The sequence below is a fragment of the Tyto alba genome, unplaced genomic scaffold (assembly GCF_018691265.1).
Source record: "Tyto alba isolate M040663 unplaced genomic scaffold, T.alba_DEE_v4.0 Super-Scaffold_45, whole genome shotgun sequence".
NCBI classification, from domain to species: domain Eukaryota; kingdom Metazoa; phylum Chordata; class Aves; order Strigiformes; family Tytonidae; genus Tyto; species Tyto alba.
This window is the reverse complement of record NW_024881321.1, coordinates 9,785,507-9,807,458: the sequence shown is the minus strand read 5'-3', so window position 1 is coordinate 9,807,458 and position 21,952 is coordinate 9,785,507. Positions and strand designations below refer to the sequence as shown.

The 21,952-nt window shown below is 33.6% G+C and overlaps 1 protein-coding gene across 1 annotated transcript in view; it reads left to right on the top strand.

Annotated features, from left to right (window-relative positions):
• Positions 1-21,952, top strand: part of DIAPH3 (diaphanous related formin 3) — a 247,165-nt gene that overhangs the window by 133,323 nt on the left and 91,890 nt on the right. Inside the window, exons 21-22 of the mRNA XM_032993917.2 lie at positions 3,350-3,589; positions 8,751-8,880. Of these exons, the coding sequence (XP_032849808.2) occupies positions 3,350-3,589; positions 8,751-8,880 (370 nt within the window). The remainder of the gene's footprint in view (positions 1-3,349; positions 3,590-8,750; positions 8,881-21,952) is intronic.

Sequence of the window (21,952 nt, the reverse complement as noted above, 5' to 3'; positions counted from 1 at the left end):
TCTCTTTGCTGTTGGATAAAGGGCTGTGAGCTATTACTGGATAGCTCAACTCAGCTGTCAATTCCCATTTGGACCTGCACATATTGAGAATATTCTTGTGGACTTTTACTTGAAAAATAGAACTGAGTTCTCTGACATGTGTAGTCCATTCACTCTTTAGCTTTCTACTTCAACTTTCCTTTTTAGTTACTTGGGTTGGCTGTTTTCAGGATTCCACTATAAGGACATAAATAGAGTTATGTACTTATATACTTATATGCTGAGTATAAAGAAGTATAGGGCATGAACATAAGCCTGTCAACATTGCAACACCTAAATTCTTAGCATCTCTAGTGGTATGATACATGGGTTTTACAGTTTGAATATATTTGTAGACTGCATGTCACAAAGGAAGTCATATATTGCTAAGGGAACTTTCCATCTCCTCCCTTCTCAATTACTGACTTAATAAACAGGTAAGCAAATAGTACCAACAGTATTTGCTGCACATTAAATATGGATTTCAGACTGTTTAAAAAACAGTAATAAAAAAAAAGCCCAATGGCATTTCTGTTGCATTTCTGTCGTACTTCTGTTTCTGATTTTTTAGATTATTTATTTCTTCATCCATCCTTAAGACTTATGTACAGAACTTTTAAATTTGTTGTACTTCAACTGTTTCTGATGAAAACTTTGCATCTTTCATGCATATGTGCTTGCTCAGGTTTGTGCAACACATCTTTGTGCTCTAAAGTACCTGATTATTTCAGTTTCAAGTATCTGCCTGTCTGAGAATCTGAGAAGCCAAGAGTCAATAAATGATTCATCATCTGCTGGTTCCGTAGTATCTTGAGTATGGTACCATCTAAAATCAATGCAACTTAAACTTTATTTTGTTAGTTCCCATGATTTAATATTAATGATCATCTCTATTGCACCCTGCATAGGGGCATATATTAACAATCTGGATAATTTCAATGGAGTTTTGTGTTTTTTCTAGTCTAGTCTCAAATTTTTCCTGGCTGAATGGGGAACAGAACTTAATTTTAAGAATACTATTCTCAGTATGCTGAGAAGTAGTAGCATAAATGTAAATCTAATAAGTGAATTGTTTGAGGAAAAGGAGTTAATACTGATTCTTCCTGATGGAACTGGGAGAATGACTTTGCGACGCCTCTCTGTCCAGTACTTTAATATTCTTTTAGGTATTTATTCTTAAATTAGGTGTAAAGTTGTAAGAGCACTACTTCATTTTAGGTGGAATTTAGGTATTTCTGTTTCTATTTCACTGTGAAATGCCCTATTTAAATACAAGTCCAATTACCCTTGCTTACCTGTGCTTACGTAAGGATTTTACCACACTATTGGATGCTATTTAATGTATGATGAGTACAGAAGATGTGCCTACAGTTGATACTGAGATAATGTTCAAACTATATACATTTTAGTGTTTTACTTTAGCACCAGGCTGCAGTCAGTGTGTGTGCTAAAGCTCAGTAGTGGAGTTGATTTTCAAACTAATTTAATCTGGAAAACATCCTGTTTGTATGCTCTGCTCTGTGATGAAAACTGAAGTGTGGTAAGTGGAAAGGATTGCTCATTTTATTTCAAGATTTCTTATCTGAACTAAAATGCAAATCGCATGCTTACTTCAATGGAACATCATCAGGTGGTTGCACTGCTAGGCAGGCATTGCAGAAGTGGCTTAGCAGCATAAAATGTTAAGCCTACCTGATTTTATTTTCTACTACTGTCACGGTAAAACGAATAAAATCGACTGTAAATTCCATCCTCTTCTGCTTCTATATCAAACCCTTTGGGTTAGACAGCCTTCAGTATCAGTTTAAGGTAACTTGTTTGATTTTACACTGAAATAGATGAAGAGTGTCACCATTATCCTTTTCACTGAATCCATTGTGGGATAATCAGCACCAAATGATTTGTGAACGTTGAACTGTCAGAGCTGTTTTCACATTGGTAGACTAGATATGGGTTGAGAAATATTCTGTAAACCTTAAGAATAACTGTGGTTTGGGGGGGGATATTTCCAATTTTAAGTCAGCCATTTAAGGTTTCAACCTATTACTTTGTAAGAGAAGTGCCAATTTTGTTGTTATTTTTCTTGCATTGCGAAGTACTTATAGCTGGAAACCATAACGTGTTTTTAATTTTTAAAACCAAACCAAACCAAAACCTAATTTAGGATTTTAGGAATTGTCAAGGTATTATTGTCTTGAAGCTTGACGTGCGAAGTAAAAATACAAGTATGGGGAAGAAGGTCTTATGGAATTCATCAAATTAACGTGAAAACAGGGATTGGGAAAAATGAGGGAAGAAGCTCATGGAAGAATTTGAAACTAGTGTTTCCCATGTGCAAAGAGAACCAAAGCAGGGAGGAAAAAACCCATGATTTCTACAGTGAAAGAAGCAAGGAACATATAATGTCTGGTAGAGAGAAGGCTTCTGGGATTGTATGTGATGCAAAACCTCAAAAATATTTGAATATTTCTGTGACAGAGTTGGAAGAATGAGTAGTGCATTGGAAACTTGAGAGATGGAGGAGGTTAATTTATTGAATGCATCAAATGTTCCTTGATTTAAAGAAGCAATGAAATTTGGAGTCTTGTTTTTTGAATTTAGTAAATAATGTGCAAAGTATCTCTGGGAATTCAGTGATCTAAGCTGTATGGGAAGATTGAAACTTCTGTTGAAAATACCTGACCGGTAAACCATAGAAAAAGCCAAGTCTTTTGCGTATGCTCTACAGAAGCTACTGTTTTCCTGGGAGCATTCTGCTTTACCTAATTAAGCGTACAAGGTTAGTATACAGGAGTATAGTGAGGTTTGAATACTGGTATATATTAACGTATGCTATATTAAGTGTTTCATAGCTGAGATTTTTCAAAACCATTATTTTCTTGCAAGTTTATAGTAAGTCCTTATTGAAATCAGCTTTTAAATATTTGCACCAGAAAATGAGATTTGCCTTGTTTTGGTACATCCTGAGTTATACAAAATCTGTGAATGACTTTTATTACTTTGCAACTACTGGGTCATAAACTTGGATTAGTTTTATAGGATTTGGTATATGAGTTGACAGATGTGATATATGATGACACTTTATCTTTTATTGCTTACACATACTAGTTATTGGGAAAGGATGGGGGCAGTTCGTATTAACCACAAGATGGGATTTCAGTTGCTTACCCAAGTGTCCCTCATTCATTCGTTCATTTGCTATCAGTTATAGCAGATATATTGCTTCTTCAAGCCTGTCACACCAATAAATCATTTCAGATTGTATGCATTTGTACAGTGCCAAAGTGTACCATGAATTTTAAAGGAAATCTCCTATTTTCTTTTCAATCAGATGAGCAACGTGAAGAGACTACGGCCACGGCTCAGTGCTATTCTTTTTAAGCTTCAGTTTGAGGAGCAGGTGAACAACATCAAACCTGACATCATGGCTGTCAGTGCTGCCTGTGAAGAGATAAAGAAGAGTAAAAGCTTTAGCAAGCTCCTGGAACTAGTATTGTTAATGGGAAACTACATGAATGCAGGTTCTCGGAATGCACAGACCTTTGGATATAATCTCAGCTCCCTATGTAAAGTGAGTTTTGAAATGTCCATGTTGAGTATTACATTCACTTTTAAATTTGTTTTTATTATACTACTTAAATACTTTGTTTTGCTGTTTTTCCAGCAGCAGTTGTGTCTTTGTTTTTTTTGTTTTTTTTTTTTTTTTTTTTTTTTTTTTTATTTCATAGTTCTTAGAATTAGTTAATTGTTTGGACAATACAACTAATCAGTGTATAGTCATCTTGAGACTGGCTTGCATTTAAACTGTTAGAAGAATCCGTTTTGAGGGAGTAGTAAAAAACCAAACCCACAAACTAAATAAGGTTATGGAAGGACCATATCACTGTGATCATAGTAGTATTGTAGTCTTAAATGTCTGAGCACTTCTAAGTCTGTCACATTTTAATCTGTTTTAATACAATTATGTTTTCTATTTTACATAAATTTTCTACTTATCTGGTTCTATTTTGTTGTTGCTCAACTTCATCAGTTCCTTGTTTATTCTAATTTTCCATACATTTTCACTCTTTCAAATTTACATAAGGTATATACCAGAAGACATCTATACTTTCCTGAGTGTTAATTTATAATAGATTCTAATGGCAATTTCCTTCCCCTTATTTAGTGTTGTTATTATTAAACTGTGCCCTCTGGGAGGTCACTGCAAAAATTTGCAGAGTGCACATGTATGTAATAGTCCTTATGAGAAAGGAATTATTTGGAGGTTTGTATGTACTTTTTGTTTTCTCTCAGCTTCTTTATGTTTTTACACAAGAAAAAATACTATATTAAGTTCTACATTCTTTAAAATAATCACTCTGACATGTTTCAGAAGAATTCTTTCACTATGGTTCTCAAATGTTAAATGCGATACCTATAACTTAAATATTCATAGAGAATAAGCTATATATCTTCCCTAGTCTAAAGTAAACATTTAAACATGCATCAACCACCTAGGGAAATACAGCACAGATGAAAATATTGAGATGAAAGTATAATTTGTTGACAAACATATTCAAAAGGAAGATAATAAAGGTTCTCTCTCTAATTTGGTGCATTTACTTAGGTATGATTTTACAACAATCTGTCCTAGATCTGGTTATATTCTCTGTATTTTTAATGCACAAGGAAACAAAAAAATAAATATACTTAGGAAAACAATATGAAGGTAATTGTTACAGGCACTTTACAGAGCAGGATCAAAATTCAGAACTTAACTTGGAAGAATAATTTAAGATCTAGAAGATGAAAACTTTGAAGACTACTATGAAGTACTACATAAAGGAAAGGAAACTGACGTGTGCAGATAATGAAAGTGAGGAGTGTATGGCTAGGCAGAATTTCGGAAAATGGGCTTTAAGTAACTCTACAGTGCTCTGGCATTAAATGCATTTGATAATCTAGAATCTCATAGTTGCTTAGATTTGCATGCTTACAGGCTATTTAGCTTTACAGGAGGCTACAACATTCTGTTGGAGAAATAAAAAATGTGTCTTTTAATAGAACTTCTATGTGCTATAAAGATGGTAATTATCTACTGCTTACTTGGTGCTGATAAGGTTATAAGTGAAGTCTTGTCTGAATTACCAAAAGAAAAATATAGACTGACTTTGTGAGAATCCAGATGATAGTAACATGTATCACTTCTAAACTGAGAAAAAAGCATTTGTGTGTATTTAGTTTAGAAAAGAGAGAAACATGAGGACAGAACAGTGTCCTTTTGTTCTTAATTTATGATAAAGAAGGCATTTGAACATTTGTTTTCTATGTAGCTGGGTTAGGAGATGGAATAGTTGGCTTTGCTAATAGCAGAAGTTTGCTTGAAAGTTAAGAAAGCTTTCTAACTGCAAAGTTAGTTAAGAACTTGATAGGGAAGAGGATTGTGGAAAGCTTTTGAAATCCACGTATTATAATAATTCTCAAAGAGTCTCCACGAGGCCAAATTAAGAGCTGAAATAAGTAATATTTTGAATAGAGTATTTAGTTCTAGTTGGGAATTATGTTCATATTTCTTAGAAACGTGGAATAACTCAGGTAGGAAGGTCTGTCAGTAGGCATCCGATCCAACCTTCTGCTCAAGAGAAATGCTGCTCAATACTAATAGTCTGTAGGTGAAATAGATACAAAGCTATAAGGACCAAAGAAGGTAATTTGATCTCTATTATCAAAATGCTTAGTACAGTGTAATTTTTACACTGGATCATGTTATATGATTAGAAATAGTGATACTGGTTTACTCCTTTCAGCACTTCATTAATTTCTGCATAAACATGTATCATAGTAGTCAATGTGATTCATTTATATAGGAAATGTACAAGTAAAAAACCAAAGTTCCAATGACAAAGATTTCATATATCTTTGATTTGACATCACTTCATACTAGTTTGTAAATACCAGAACATGGTGCTTAAAAACTTTTCTAGGGGGAAGGTAATGCAACCTTAATGGTGGTTGAATATGAGTGTATTGACATCTCTGTCCATGGCACGGGGTTGGGCTAGATGATCTTTGAAGGTCCCTTCCAAACCAAACCATTCTATGATTAGGAAAAAAATAACAACTATTATAGAGTTTGTTGGGAGGCAGAGCAACTATGGCCACCTTAGAGATCGTCTGTAAAATTTCAGATCTCTGCCACTAGATATCCCAGGACAAGTGCAACCTACAGTCAACTACTTGTTCTTATGAAGGTTGACAGGTTTTCAGTGAATCACTGGGAATTTGCATTTACTATCCTATGTGTATCAGTGTACTAGCCACCAATTCCTAATTTACCTCATCCAATTGTGGCCTCGTTTAGGAAGTCCGTGAGTGCCAAGCCTTCACTGGTTATGAAATTGTGTCTTAGACAGATCACTTTGTCTGGAAACACAGAGGTAAAACTATGTATGTGTAATTTTGGGGATTTTAACTATGTGTAGTGTCTTGGTTAATGCTTAATCTCCTCTGTTCTGAGAATAATAAACTGGTTCAACTATTAAAAACATTAATATTAAACCAGGAAAAAGCCCACCCAAACTGATATTTCTTCAAGGCCCAAAACTAGAAAGCTGCAAATTTTAGACTGCTTGCTTGTCTGCACAGCAGCTTTCAGTAGGGCTTCCTAGAACTTAAGAATCTGTAGTGGCTTCTGTTCTTCAAAGATGTTGGTTTCTGTAATATTTGAAAAATATACAATTTATCTGCTCTTCATTGGTGTTCAACTATGCATGGGGAACTATATGGACTATCCACTTTGCAGAGGACAATTCCATATCTTGCCTTCTTCCTGTATCATGTAGAATTGAACTTAATAGTTCTTCTGCATCACAGGACATGCGCTCATATTCTCAGAAGAGAGATATGATATTGGTATGCTAATACTCAATCATTTATTACATACTGATATATTAAAATTATATGCATGTTTATAATCGGTTTATTTTTAAAACTAACTTTTGTTAACTACAAGTATTTTAAGCTGTGTCACATTGTAGAAATTTTGTGTGTGATGTTTCAGTTATCAAGACATTTCTCACTGAGATTCCCAGTACAGTAGAAGTAACTTGTTTTATAACATGGCATACAGTAATGACCTTAGAATATTTGTTTTGTTTTGATGTATATGTGTTCTGTTTTCTGTTTATTTTGAAAATTGTGTTGCTTTATTATTAATGCACTAATCTAAAAGAAAACATACACATTCTGGAAGAATACATTCTCATCATATTTTTTTTAAGATAGTATCATTTTGATCTTTGAAAATAATCAGTGACATTTTACAGTGAAGTATAAAATATCAACCTCAGTGATAACCACCATCCAAAATTCTCAATTTTAATTTGCATACAGTATAGAAAAAGCAAACAATATACTCTAATTTGGCTTTTAATTCAGATCAATAAAATGCCCTTTAAGTGATCTCTGTGGATATTGGGAAGCACAGGAGGTGTGAAAAAATGTCTTTATAAGAAGCTAGCAACCATGGGAAAACTGTGTTAATATGTACTAAAAAAAAAAAAAAAAAGGGTGTATGTAGATTCAAATTAGGATTGATCTTGCTCTCAGTTCCTTAGCAGAAGTAATCCCCATATAGCTCTGTGTCTGGTTTTGAACCCTCTTGGGAAAGAGAGGTAATTTTTCCTTTCTGCCTTGTTGCTGTTGTTGCTCTTACACTGTTGAGCATTGCTGATCGCTTATATATTTCATGGTAACCAAATTAAAGAAGAGTCTTGAAGTTGAAGCAAACTAACATGAGTTTTCTACTTGTTTAGTGCCAGTTGTAATACTGCACTAAAGATTTTTCCCCCCGGTATTCAGATGTACAAGTCTGCGTGCAATTGTGGCAGTCCTTCACTGTGTGTGCATACTTTGTATATGCCTATGTACCTTTATTCTTTTTCTGTTAAATTGTTTTATGCAGAAATAGTTTTTAAGTAGTGAAGAAACATTTTCACATGAGATGTCATTTTCTATTTCTAAAAATCTCTCTGATTTAAAAGACTAGTTGACATGAGAGACTACAACAGAAATGTATAACTGAATTCCAGTTGTCAATTGTTAGTGTTTTTGCACAAGTATTTTCAAGTTTTAAAATGGTCAGGCTTTTTTCTTATCTATAATGGATTCAAGAATAAAAGTTTGTGCTTAAGAATTTTTGAAGTCAAAGTTTTTAAATAATGAAGCCTATAAACTCTTGTTTGCCCTTTTGAGAATTGATAACAACAAGAACTTGTATAGGTTGAGGTTGTAGCTTCCACTGCATAAATATTGTTAGGCTAGAGTTAGCTTCCCACATAAGGAAGTCATGTCATGCAGTGCATATGTACATCATGTATTGTTAGATTTTGCTGATTTAGCTCTGGTTTTTACTTTTTTTTTTATACTTTCATGAGTCTACTCAGAGTTTTGCAAATATTCCTATATTGCTTAAATAATTCTATTTTAAAAAGAAATATGTACTGATTTTGAGTACAGAACTCAAATATTGCACATAGTGAAAAAAAATATTTATTGTGATTTTCTAGGGATTTTTAGCAAGGGAAGAAATGAAATAGCCCATTACTAAGGGTTTTCTTTAAAAAAGCTATACCAGTTCAACAGTTTGTTCTCACTTTCTTGGGTTCACAATTAGTAATAAGTATTAATTATCAAAACAGTCAGAAGTAATCTTATTCCTAGTGTTTTAACTTTTTTTTTTTTTTTCTCTCTAGCTGAAGGACACGAAGTCAGCAGATCAAAAAACAACGTTGCTCCATTTTCTTGTAGAAGTATGTGAAGAAAGCTATCAGGATGTCCTGAATTTTGTCGAGGATTTTCAACATTTAGATAAAGCTAGTAAAGGTTTGTATAAATAACTAAAAGTTTTTATTTTGAATAGTGAATTGCAGTGTCTTTTATGTGAGATGATGCTTGTTTTTTACTAACATTATCTTTAAAATAGACATTAATAGTCTATATCATAGATCAGTAATTTGAGGTGCTCCGAGTGGTCTTGAAGATATTTATTTTTCGGTCCTCTAATATTTACTACAAGATTTCTTGTTACGTTCCTTCTAACATATCTTCTAGAATCACGGTCCAAAATAAGTTCCTTTTAAAAGTTCTTTTCTATTAACAAATCTTAAAATATTTCCAACTTTCAATTTTTAAATGTTAAATGTAGTACAGTCACTCAATGTCTTTTAATTCAGAAATGCAGAAAGACTGTATTTTATTTTTCTAAACATGTATCAGAACAGTTTTGTCTTCCCTGTGTGTATGTTTTTCATGCAACAGTAGCACTGGAAGTCTGGAAAAATAAATTCCTCTTTTTACTGCTTCATCATGCAGCATAGAATATGGTGAACTCAGTATAAGCAGCAACAGGTTTTTTTCAGTTAATTTCTTAATTAAGACTGCCTCCTTCGTATTTTATCACAGTTTAAGTAATTTAAACTGATTAAGCGTGCAGTTAGAAATTGATGCCACCTCAGCACTGTCCTACTCTTGCAGGAAAAGAAGATTGGATGGGCTGTCTCAGTTAATAATTTTTTAGTTTATATCTGTTTGGAGAATATCACTGTTTATCTGTATTGCTTTGTACAGTGTCACTTTTATGTCTCAGTCAGTCTCCCTGCCACAGACTACAGCTTTACAAAACCTGCTGCTGATAGAGAACTTGAGATAGTGGTCACTCACAGAGAGTTCACTTTCTGTTGTCATGTTTCTTAAAGTTTCCAATTTTAGCTGTTGCATTATAAACGCTTAGAATCTCAAGTATTTTTAAATAGCTGTCAAATGTTTCAAGCCCTTTATCTAACTGTTCATACTGATAATAGGAGTTTCTGCTGTATATAATTTTAGCATTTATGCATTATTTTCAGTGTTAAATGGCCAATGTTTATTTGTTTGTTTGTTTGTTTTTCCTTACTAGCATGCTAGTAGCTGTATTGTGGTTGAATTTTGTATACCAGCCAGAAAAACTAAAATGTTCCTTATTAGAAGCCATTATTTTCAGTGAAAGATAGTCAGTCATATGAAGCTGCTGAATGTCTCCTGGAAAGCTTCTGACGTATAAAACACTGACCGTTCAAAGAGTAAATAAAATTATCAGTTATTCCAGGCTTTCTGTTCTTTTTTAGGTATCTGCTATTGACTAGATGAATCTTTGATCTCACTCAGTATGTTGTAGCATGGAAATCAGTGGCCATGTTTTCAAGTTTATGTAGCAAATTTACTTCACTGTATTATGAGATGTATTTTGCATTTCAGTTTTACTGTATGAAAAAGACAAAGGCTTAAGATGTCCTTAACAGATTAATGTATTAGTGTGTTTGTCTATACTTGTTTCCCAAACTGCAACGCTCTATTTTGTTTTGAAAGAGTCTTCCTGCACTGGAATTTTGGAAAATCCAGCAGATCCCAAAGACTGCAGCTCATGGAGGTTTTTTGAAACTTTGAGTACTTTTATGGAAGTAAATTTTTAATGAAGTGGCTATTTTTGCTTGAGCTTACCAAAAAATCAGTTCAAAAAAAATTAGTGAATCTGTGTCTGTGGTTGTGATCAGCCATATCTACCATAATGGACTCACCTGGTCTGATGTAACTTACTGATATGCTGATGACTAAGAAGTTGACCAGGAATGATTTACATTGAGGCTTCTACAGTGAGCTGCCAAGCACAGCAGATATTACAAGTCATCGTTATGGCTGCTAGGGAGAGTGATAGAGGGGAAGTCATCAAAAATCCTTTATCTTGATGATCATCTAGTCAATTATGCTTATTCCAGAATAAATACTGGTTGTGTTAGAACAGGGCTTCAAGCATCTCTTCCATTCCAAGATACTGTACTTAATGTTTAACAAGAATAACCCATTCTGGGTTATATTTATTGGAGGCAGTTCAGACTTCCAGTAAATGTGAAAAACCACTGGAAGCAAAGGTTACGTCTGAGGGTTGCAAGCTGATCATACAGAAGGAAGTCATCCAGCCTATTTTTTTTCCAGTCTTCTGGTAGGAAAGTTCTGTTTACATATATGCTGCTTTGTTGGACAGAGTTGTTGGGTGAGGAGATAAATCATTCTTTTCTGGTTTTGTATTATACTAATAATTTTCAGTTTTTCTGTGAACCATATAGGTTGTATTTTGTTCCAGTATTCGTTTCTAAATCCTTTTCTCTACCTTTTTTCCTACCAGAAGTTGGGGCCTTGTAGAGGTGGTAGAATGCCATTCCCTTCATGACTTCACTGAATTTTGTGCTCTGAAGTAATATTTAACAGTAATTCCCAAGAATAAATCAATGAAGTTTGATAAGAAATTTCTCCCATACCTTTGTTGCAAGCTATTTTTTTTACTGAGCTGTTTTTATTTCCTGTCTGCATATACATTTATTCAATAATAATAAAATAATTTCAATAATAATACAATAATTTCACATTTTATATGTGGCATAAAGGTATTATTTGCAAGTACTCTTTAGATTATAAATCAAATTTAATGTGGCAGAAAGATGTGAAAATGTCATTTGAACAATACTAACAGAAAACTTTTAAATTGAACACACTGTATAAAAATGGAACTATACTATGCATTTTTTGGTTTTGGATTGAAAACCATCAAGTAAATGTTGACTTTTCTAGAAGTTTCTTAAAACAAGTTACTTAAAAGATACTTTTTTAGAATTCTTCCTTGATATGACTTTCTTTGTATCAGCCATCCCATTTGTAGCATACTTTCTATTTTATTATTTTGTACTTGCTCATTCTTAAAACTTTTCTCTCAAGTTATTTCTGATCTAAAATGGTGAACATTAAAACATTACAATGTTTAGCAATTCATTTTATTTCTATCCTTTTTAGAAGAAAAATTCTTACTACTTTCATTTCATTAAATAGTGTCTAGTAATTGTCATACAGTGAGCTGGTAATGTAGCTTGCAAGACTTTAAGAGCAGTGACAAGATCTGTTAGTTTTGAAGCTAACGTATTTTATAGTAATTTATAAATGATCAAACATTCACAGTATGTAAATTAATTATTGCATTAGAAAAAATAAATTTTAATTTTTTAAAATAAAACTTTGACAGGAAAGCAGCAAGGGGCATATGACCTATGCAACTGAAGCTTACTTCAGGGTATTTAATTTTTTTTTTGCTCTTATGTGCTAAACTTTTGGTTTCTGCTTTTGTAATACTAGCAGTAGGCTTAATTCACTGTTACAGTACATGAATTAAAGATACCTTCTTGCTTTGAAGTATAACAAATCCTGTTTAAGTGCTCTTAGATCAGCAGGAAGAACTTTCATTGCAGCTAATGAGCTTAGTGATATGACAGTTCCTGAAGATACATATAATTAAAGCTGTCTCATCTTTTAAACATAATGACTTTCCTGCTTTTCTATTAGTATTCTAGACAAGAAATATTTTGGTAATTTAGTACACTTTACTAATTTCTTATTTTGTGCTATTCTAAAGATTTATATTGCATTTATCCAGGCTGCTGTTTTATTTGATTGACTCTAGTTAACACAGACCTTACATGTAACAGTGTATGGAGTCTTCCTTTCATAATGTAACGACAACATAAAACTGCAGGTTTTCCTTCCTCTTAAAGTCACTAACTCATTGTTGCTTTATAAGTAACCTATCCATTTTCTCATTTTTGAAACTTTATTCAGTTTTTTTCATAGATGAATAATTTAAGTTTTTTGTTTATAAAAAAAAAAAAAAAAAAGCCTAGGAACCAAATGTGGAGTTTAATCTATATTCATTAAAAACCAAAACACCTCCACCTACAATATTTAAGAACTTTAGTACAGCACGAGAGAACAGTATTAGTATGTATGTTATAAGAAATCTATATGTCATAAAGAAAGGGCTTCTACCTGTTACAGGATTTCTAAAAGTGTATGGCAAATTATACTATTACATAACATACTTTCTGCTTTGTATTGCCTGGGCTTTTGTTTTGTCTTAGGTCACAGATTCACAGGGTGTGTTTTTAGATAGTCAGGATTGTTGTATTTGTGTGAGATTTTTTGAGCTTTCAGAAAACATGACAAACTTAATGAGTTACTCAACACTGTGTTATACCTTGATCAGTACTAAAATCAATTGATGGTTCCACTGTCTTGCAGATTACACAAGTTTCTAAGTTCTTACAGCAGACTCATAGTGTGGAATGGTAGCCCAGTCAGAGGTTTATTTTGAAAAATATTTGTAACTAACATGGTAACAATTTTTTTTGTATGTTTTCTTTTCTTTTGAGAATTCCTTTTTTATAAAGTTCATTTTCCAGTTTTGTAATTTTATGTACGGGATGTTTCTCTGCCTTAAATGATAGTTATCAAGAGTGATGGCTATGAAGAATAAGCAGGAGACTTGGTACCAAACAGAGGTCCATTTTTATGGGTCCATTTTTTTATTCTGTGTCTGTTACCTGAATTTTCTTTTTTGGTGGCTCTTCAGAAAATGAGTAGAAAGAGTTCTTCAGAGAATTAAAAAGGAACAGTATCCTTGTTCATTCTCAGATGTTAATTTAATTAATTCAGATATTAGGTAGGTAGCATCATATAAAGTATTCAATTCTTCTGTGATTTTGTTAGTTTGTTTTTTTTTTTTTAATATGTAGGTTTATGAAATACATTTGAAAGTAGCTATTTGGAGATTTCCATGAATGGCAGAAAATAATGTGACAAATGGCTTATGTTACAACTTACTGGTACACACAGCACTGTAACTCAAAATCTAGTGGTGATAGTCACTGAATTTGAGGAACTGACTGTACAGTGAAAACACAGGGTTTATCCTGAGTGAAAAATCACTCCATTGCTTGCTCCTATGCAAACAAATTAAGCATTCCTTATAGCAAGTGAAAAAAAAATCTTAAAAGAAATGTGGACTTAATTTTGGGAATTTTATCGTAGTAAAGAATTTTATTTTTTTTCCTCTGTGAAAAATTGCTAACAAAGTTGGGCAAAATGAGAATTAGTGAAATAACTATGTAAACAAGAATGCAGTTCTTAATTTTGTAAAGGAATGTGCTCATTTGGGGAACAGTTGTGATTTCTAAAGACTTACTGTTATTTCGGTAAAGATTTGCTATAACTAGGAGTAGAAATGTCCTAGTGAAATGAGGTGATGAGACAGAATTAAGAGCTGTTGTTAGAGGAAGGTAAGAATATCACAGTCAGGAAGAGGACTGAAGTGTGGGTGTGGAGGTAATAAAGAGAAAAATATTTCACTTAATTACAGTACCACAAGTAAAGAATAGTTTAGAAATTAGATCAATGTGCCAAACTATCAAAAGAATAAGGTTACAGAATTGCCCTCCAGAGATGTATTTTCCTTGGTGGAAAAAAGCAACTATATGATTTAAGATGGATTTAGATTTCTTATAATGATAATTATATAAATGTGGCACTCAAAACAGCAAATACTGAATTTTATGGCTCGAGATAAACAGTAATAGGAATTGAAGTTTTGGTTTTATTTGGCTTTCAAACAAGACTTCTATTAACTGTAAAGTAATGGTATTAGTCTTAAAATAAATACTGAAGTGTAACAAAATAATGGCGGACAAAGAATTCCATGTGGAAAAAGGGGTTTGAGATACCATTGTTTAAAAATAATAAAAAATTTTAAGAAGCCACCTTTTTTTCTTGCCTTTTGGTGTCAAGACCGAGAAAAGGTAATGTTTTTAGCTATTAATTTTACAATATTATAGAGAACTAAGCAATAGAGATAGCTTCAAAGTAAATATTTGTCCATGAATGCAGTACTTAGAAGATTATTTCAAGCTCTAAATTGTGTTAAAGAGATTCTTATACAAGACTGAAGAAGTATGTTATTATGTGGCTACTGTTTCTTGAAATTATTTGAAGAGAACTTGTTTTTAACTTTGAAATTCTTAAGCTAAAAATATACATCTATTTACCAGAAATGTACCATTTAAGACATAAAAATCTGCTCCTCTGGCATCTGAGATACCACACCAGGGACATAACATATTTGCAAAGGGAAATTAATGGTTGTGTAGTTTAAGTACACCTTTAGATATTTCTACAGTTTTGTGTTTATTGATGCTTTTTGCACCCCTGTCTGTACCTGTAATGGATCAACAACTCTTCCTCTACTGGGATGCAAGTCCTACATCAGGACACTACAAACTTGACATATTCCTGTGTGAACCATTTTATAATAAATTGAAACTACTGAATATAAGTAATTAAACACAACTTTTTGTGATTTTTTTTTCTTATTTTTGTCTGATTGCATTTCACAATGTAAACAATTTGGTTTCAAAGGCTGAGGGAACATATGCAACACATATTTATTGCATACAATCTCTTATTTCCTTTAATATTTGTGGCTTTAAGTTGTACATAGTACTCTTATTTGGCAAGTAATTTGAAGATATGATTATAAAATGAACTACTAAAGTGTAAGTGAAATATTCTATTTCTTTAGGGTATAGAAATATATGATCCAAGAAGTTAGGTATCGTGGCCAGTCCCTGGTGCAGTCCTTGAGCCCACTATTATTTAAACATAACATCACAGAATACCAGGTTGGAAGGGACCTCAAGGATCATCTGGTCCCACCTTTCTTAGCAGAAGCACAGTCTAGACAAGATAGCCCAGCAGCCTGTCCAGCTGAATCTTAAAAGCATCCAATGTTGGGGAATCTACCATTTCCCTGGGGGGATTAGTCCAGTGGCTGATTGTTCTTATTGTGAAAAATTTTCCTCTTGTGTCCAGTCATAATCTCCTCAGGAGTAACTTACCCATTACCCCTCATCTGTTCCACGTGATTCCATGTAAAAGGGAGTCCCCATCTTCTTTGTAGCCACCCTTTATATACTGGAACATGGTGAGAAGGTCTCTGCTAAGCCTTCTCAAGGGTGAACAAATCCAGTTCTTTCAGCCTTTCCTCGTATGGCAGGCTTCCCAGTCCTCTGATCACCCCCTGGCCTATGATCATCAGTGTAGACATTTATCACATGTGGACAGTTTGATCTGTAGACAGATCAGGTTTCAGATAAAGTTGTTCAATACTTTTAATTCCATATTTATTCAACTGGGTATAAATATCTGGATATTACTGAGAGATTTCATTGCTGTATAGAGTTTTAAGTGGTAGTGAGATTAAGACAAATAATATTGATACTCTATAGGGGAAAATGTAGATATCTGCTAAAAGACAAAGAAAGAATCTCAGTAGGGTCATGCAGAAATCACTTGCAAGCGAAACCTTAAAATGGTGGAAAGAGGAATGGAATAGAAATCTGAATACACTTTCTGGATGTGTAGACCCTGGAAGGTGAGAAAGCTCAATTTTAATCAATAAAGAAGTGTTGCAAGTACATATATATGTATTTGTAGGCCTGTGTATTTTGCTACCTATATATCTGTCTCAGAGAGTTAGAGATTGCAGTGATGGGATTTTTTAGAAGACTGAGAAATCCGGCTGGTTTTAAACTTATTTTAAACATTACTAGACTGATACTAATCTTCATGCTAATGGTTCATTCTTAAACATCATTAATCACTATCATTGCGTATTCAAAGCAGTTAGTTATTAACAATCATATCCTAAATTAGCTGTGAATATACAATACACTGCAGTCAGTGCAGTACTTCGTTGTCTGGATCCCAAAGGTTCTAGGTGATGAGGCTCAAGAGCTCTTCAGAAGAGGAAAGCTGCAACTGATGCGAGGGTCTTCTTTCTCTTCCCTCCTCTAAATTTAATTTCTTCTTTTATAAGATAATTCTGTCTCTTGGCAGTTCTTAGTCCACCACTGCACTGTATCACTGTATACTGTGCAACACTGGGGGATATTACTTCCCTGGGCAGGGACAGGTGCCATAGCGTGTTGCTTGGCCATTTTTTCCCCTTGTCTTAGCAGCTGCTTCTTTCTTTCAGTAGCAATCCAGTGACGAATAACTGGCCATCAGTGAATCGTTTGTCATTCAGGGGTTTCTGTTTTCAACTTTTGCTCATATTTTCAAGTTCTGAGCTCAAACTGTACATAGTGAAAAGAGACATGTGGTGTCAGGCTGAATTTTGCCCGGGGGCTCTCAAGAGAAGTCTAGCAGCTCATGTGTAGGTAGTATAGGGCACAGATAGTATAACATCTGAGGCCTATTCCTACTGATGATAGTACTGTTATTACTAGCAAACTGGGTACAAAAATGCTTATGCATTGTTCACCAATTACACTATATTTGTGTGCTCATATTTGACTTCAAAATAGGAGAAAATTAATTCAATCCTCTCTAGAGAGCTGGTTTTTTCATGTGTGCAACTGGAGTCTGCTTTGACTACAGAAGGGAAAGTCTGAGGGCTCAGAAGACAGTGGCATTGTCAGAGCTTAGAGGGGAAAAAGGGATTTCAACAAGAGTATTGTATATACCTGTTACACGCACACACACAGAAAGAAGTCAAAAAATAAAAGGGCAAAAGACAGGAAAGCCAGAAAATAGCTGTAGAAGACAAGAGAAAATGTCATCTTGGGAGAAATAAAGCATAAATATTGTATTTTCAGTCTTCTGTGACACTGAGTGGGTATATCCAACTAGACTTTATTCCACTGTTAATGGATATTTCAGGCCTTTGCTGTTGTTTACAGAAACCTTCTAATACTTTGCCTCTGGAATATTTTTTTGTCAGTGCTGTAAACCCATCGGACAAGATAGGGGGTTTTTGGTTGTTTTTATCTGGGGTTTTTTAGGCTATATTTTGTCATTTACTTTTAAATGCTGCTTCAAAAATACATTGGCAATTTTAGAGAATTATTCAGTAAACTGTCTTGTCAGTCCAGTATGAAGTTCAAATGGCAAAAACAATAGTATATTTTCAGAAATTTTTTTTTTTAATAATATGGTATAGTTTTCTGCATCAAGCTAAAGATCATCTTGTCACTGTCAATCTCTTCCCTCTGAATATGGGGGCCAGAATAGCACAAGGGAAGTAAAATATCTGTAGGCAAGAGGAAGATTCTCTTGATATGGAGATTGCGACCATCCAAGAAAATTGTCATACAGTGTAGGCAGCACGTAGGATTTCTGAAATATCAGCTGAAATAACTGTTGCAAAAAGTAGCAGAAGGTTTACAGCAATATAAATGAGAGGGCACACAAGTAGTATTGCTTTGCTTTGGGGAATTATTTCTAGGATTTAAGATAAAACAGGTATCGTATCAAAACTGGATGAAATATTGCTTTAATTTTAAGCACAAATAATGATCTGGGAGTGGGGGAGAGGGGAGCAAAATGTCTCCATAGAAATTTGTTGAAAGAAAAATACCAAAGTACTGTATTCTCATATTATAAATACCAGTTTCTATTTCTGCATTCTGAGATAACTGAGATATGGAACTAAAAGTTTAGTAAGTACATTTTTTACCAAGTCTTGCTGTGGCTGTAGTAGTGTTGTATGACTACAGAATATTCAAGAAACTGAGGAGAAAAGAATGATTTGGGTAATTACACATCTCTTTATCTGACCTTACTGATATGAAAGTTTATAGAGGAAAGAATAATCAAATGTGGAGGTTAATGAGAGCAGCTTAAAATGAAAATTAATTTATTGGTAGTAGACTAATCTGCTAGCTATGACTATTAATTTCTTTTTTTTTTTTTTTGACCCACAAAATCTATGTTGACTTCATGAAAGCTTTTAATAGTATGTAAAATGGAAGAATATTCTTTAGAATAAAAAGTGGAAGAAACATAAAGTGCTGTCTAAAAGGAATATAGGAAAAAAAAAAAAGAACAGTGGTATTGCAGCAATGAGCATATCTGACAATGTGTTAGACAGCTGTGCCAGCTGAGAGGGGCACTGGGTTGTCATCGTTGAATGATCCTGAGGAAGCAGAGTAAAGTAAGTGCAAATCAGTAGTATGAAGTGCAATATCATGCATCTTGATGCTGTAATAAAAGCTTTGCTCAAGAAAAATGGATATTTTATTGTAAGATAATCAGATAAGGTATTTCCAGTAGAACTGTAGAAATAGTAATGGAAACATTAAAAGGGCTGGTGAGTCATCACCTGAAATACTATGCAGAAAGTTTTTAAAACAGAATCAGGTAAAGGAGTCTTCTGGAATAATCATGGCATTAGAAAACCTGAATCAAGAGAGGAAACTTTAAGAACAAAGTTATTTTAATTGTGAAAGGCAGAAGGTGAGGAAATCTAATTATTGCCTATAAAAATATCAGGAGCCGTTTTGAAAAAGAGGTATGATAATTCAGAGGGTACAAGTGAGCGAGTGTTCAGGCACACATGCACTGTATTCAGTGAACAACTTTGTTTTGTTGGCTCACTAACGTTCAAAACCACAGTCTTCGACTTTTTTTCTAAACTATCATATGAGTTGCTTACTTCGATGTGGCTTTGATTTATATCTGAATCCTCCCAGGATTGGGGGTCAAAGTTAGGGATTTTTTTTTCTCTTCTGCCGTTCTTCTATGTCCCTTAAGATTTTGTACCATGTCTTCCAGAGGGGCATGAGGGAAGATTGGCAGGTGTTTCATGTGATCTTTTTGTTGAAGAGCTGACTATATTTACATATTTAGGTTTTTAATCTGTTTTCGCTTAATTGGAAGTTGCAAATACAATACTACCAAACTAATACCAGCATATTGTGAGCTAGCCTTTGCTTGAGGCTGTCACCAGAAATGCAGTCTATATCTAATAGTTGTGCACTGCTGAAATTAAAGGAATTCTGGAATTTTATTTTCAGGAACAACTCATGAACATGACATAGGAAAAAAACCCCTTCAAAACAAGGTAGAGATGTAAAGATTCTTGATCAAATATGTAAGTGTTCAATGACCAAAGAACTGAAGTAATAGAAATAAAAAGTAGGCTTTGCTGGAAGCAAGGGTTCAAAAATTTCTTGTATACAACCTGTTAATCAGCTCTAGGCACTGAGTTGGTTTCGTTTTTTTTTGTTTTTTTTTTTTTGTTTTTTTTTTTTTTTGTTGTTTTTTTTTGTTTTGTTTTTGTTTTTGTTGTTGGTTTTTTGTTTTTTATCTGGATAAAAGAATGTAGCTGTTACTCAGCTGCTACGTGCAATTGATGTAGAGGGTTTTTTGATGGGTTGAGTTATTTTGGGTTTGTTTTGGTTTTAAACATGTACTTGCAGAGTCATCATTCTGACATTTGGCAAGAATGTCTCTTTATGCTGTGAACTCTTTTTATGCAAGACAAACTCTATTGTGAAGAGTCCTATTGATAGTTATACTAAGTACAGGGTATTATATTCCGTGTTTCTTAACAACTTTCTAAGTAAGTCAGTGGCGTAAAACTGTGTGTGCCTACCCTTGAAGACAGCAGAAGTATGACTTTCTATTCGTCAGGTTTGTTTCTGGAACCCGTGAAGACTGAAACACATCTGTAGTCAACATTGTCAGATTCTAATTTTAACTGTGCTACCCAAACAAGGCAGTTTCTTAACTACTGAAGCCGGCTGACCTACATGGTGATGATTTGGGCTTGCCAATTGCTGAGTGAAACTCTGCCAAGTCTAACATACAGTTGGAAAACAGTGATTTTGAGTAAACAAATGGGTTTAAAAATTGCAATTATAAATCAAATGATGAGTTGTAAGTTATAATATGAACATACACTTATATTCTCTTACTCTTTCTTAGAAAAGTGTTTGTCTTCAAATTGTTTGTTTTCTGGTTTTTGTTTGGTTTTTTTTTTTTTTTTTTAGGTTACATTAGCATTTTAACAGGTTGCCATTGATCATTTCGCAATTGTGTTAACCTTTCTGCTATGAATGGGATTGTAGTTGCTATGCAACATTTTAATATAGTCATCTGGGGACTCTGTCAGGTTCTTATGAGAGGAAAGATATGTTGAGTGTGTGTATCATATATTTTCCATCACATAACTCTACTCAGTGGATGAAATCATAGACCCACTACAGATCCTAGTAACATCATAGGGTCACAAACTTTCTTCAGAGATTTTTTAGACAAAGTTTAAGGTATCTATAGATACTGTTCCTATAGAACATATTTAAATGATAATTTACTTCCTAAACAATCAAGAAATAAATTTTAACTGATTTCAATAGTATAAATTCAAGATAGTATACATACTAACAGGACTTATCCTCAGGTTACTCTTATGGTCTTGATTTTTTAATCAACTATTTACAGAACAACTACTTACAGTTCAACTTCTGTATATTGCTTCAAATGGAGGAAAGTTGTATTTCTCTTTTTCTGATAAAGAAAATTTGCACTTTTTCTACATCTTTCTGTAAATCCCTGACATTTCATTTCTACTCTTTTCTTTTTCCTAAGTCTTTGTTTTGCTCTGCTGCACCCTCTCAAGTGCTTGCACTTCCCTCCAGCTTGGCAAGCACTTTCGCTCTGACAAATTCTGTTGTGTTTTTTACCAGGCATTATGCCTTCAAACTAGGGAATCAAGTCTTAGTTTTCATGCGTAGGTGTTTAATAGTCCCATTTTCTCTATGTTTTGAGGATCTTATTTTCTTCATGATCTTTCATACAAATGTTCGTTTTTTCTGTTTTAACAGAATGTCATTGAAGAAATCTTGGAGTAGCTTCAAAAAAGTTCTTGGAGTAGCTTCAAAACTTGTCCTTTGGTTAATCAGAAGAGACAGACTGGCATATGTATATCTCAGGTTATTTTAAATAGTCTGTTAATTGCAGTGCAAAACCTTAGGCATAACAAAATGCATTGTTCAGACTGCATACAACTAATCAGAATAAGGCAACTGCATAATTGAGCGGAACTGAACATTTTAGAGTGACCCCCTCATCTTGTGTTGCAATTTGTTCAGTGTGCTATTTCAGAATTAAAAATGTAGTATGCCGATTTGGATAAAGTTTTAACTCGTGTTTTACAAACAATGTTTCTTGTTTAAGGTGTTAACAGAATGAATGTTCTGTGTTT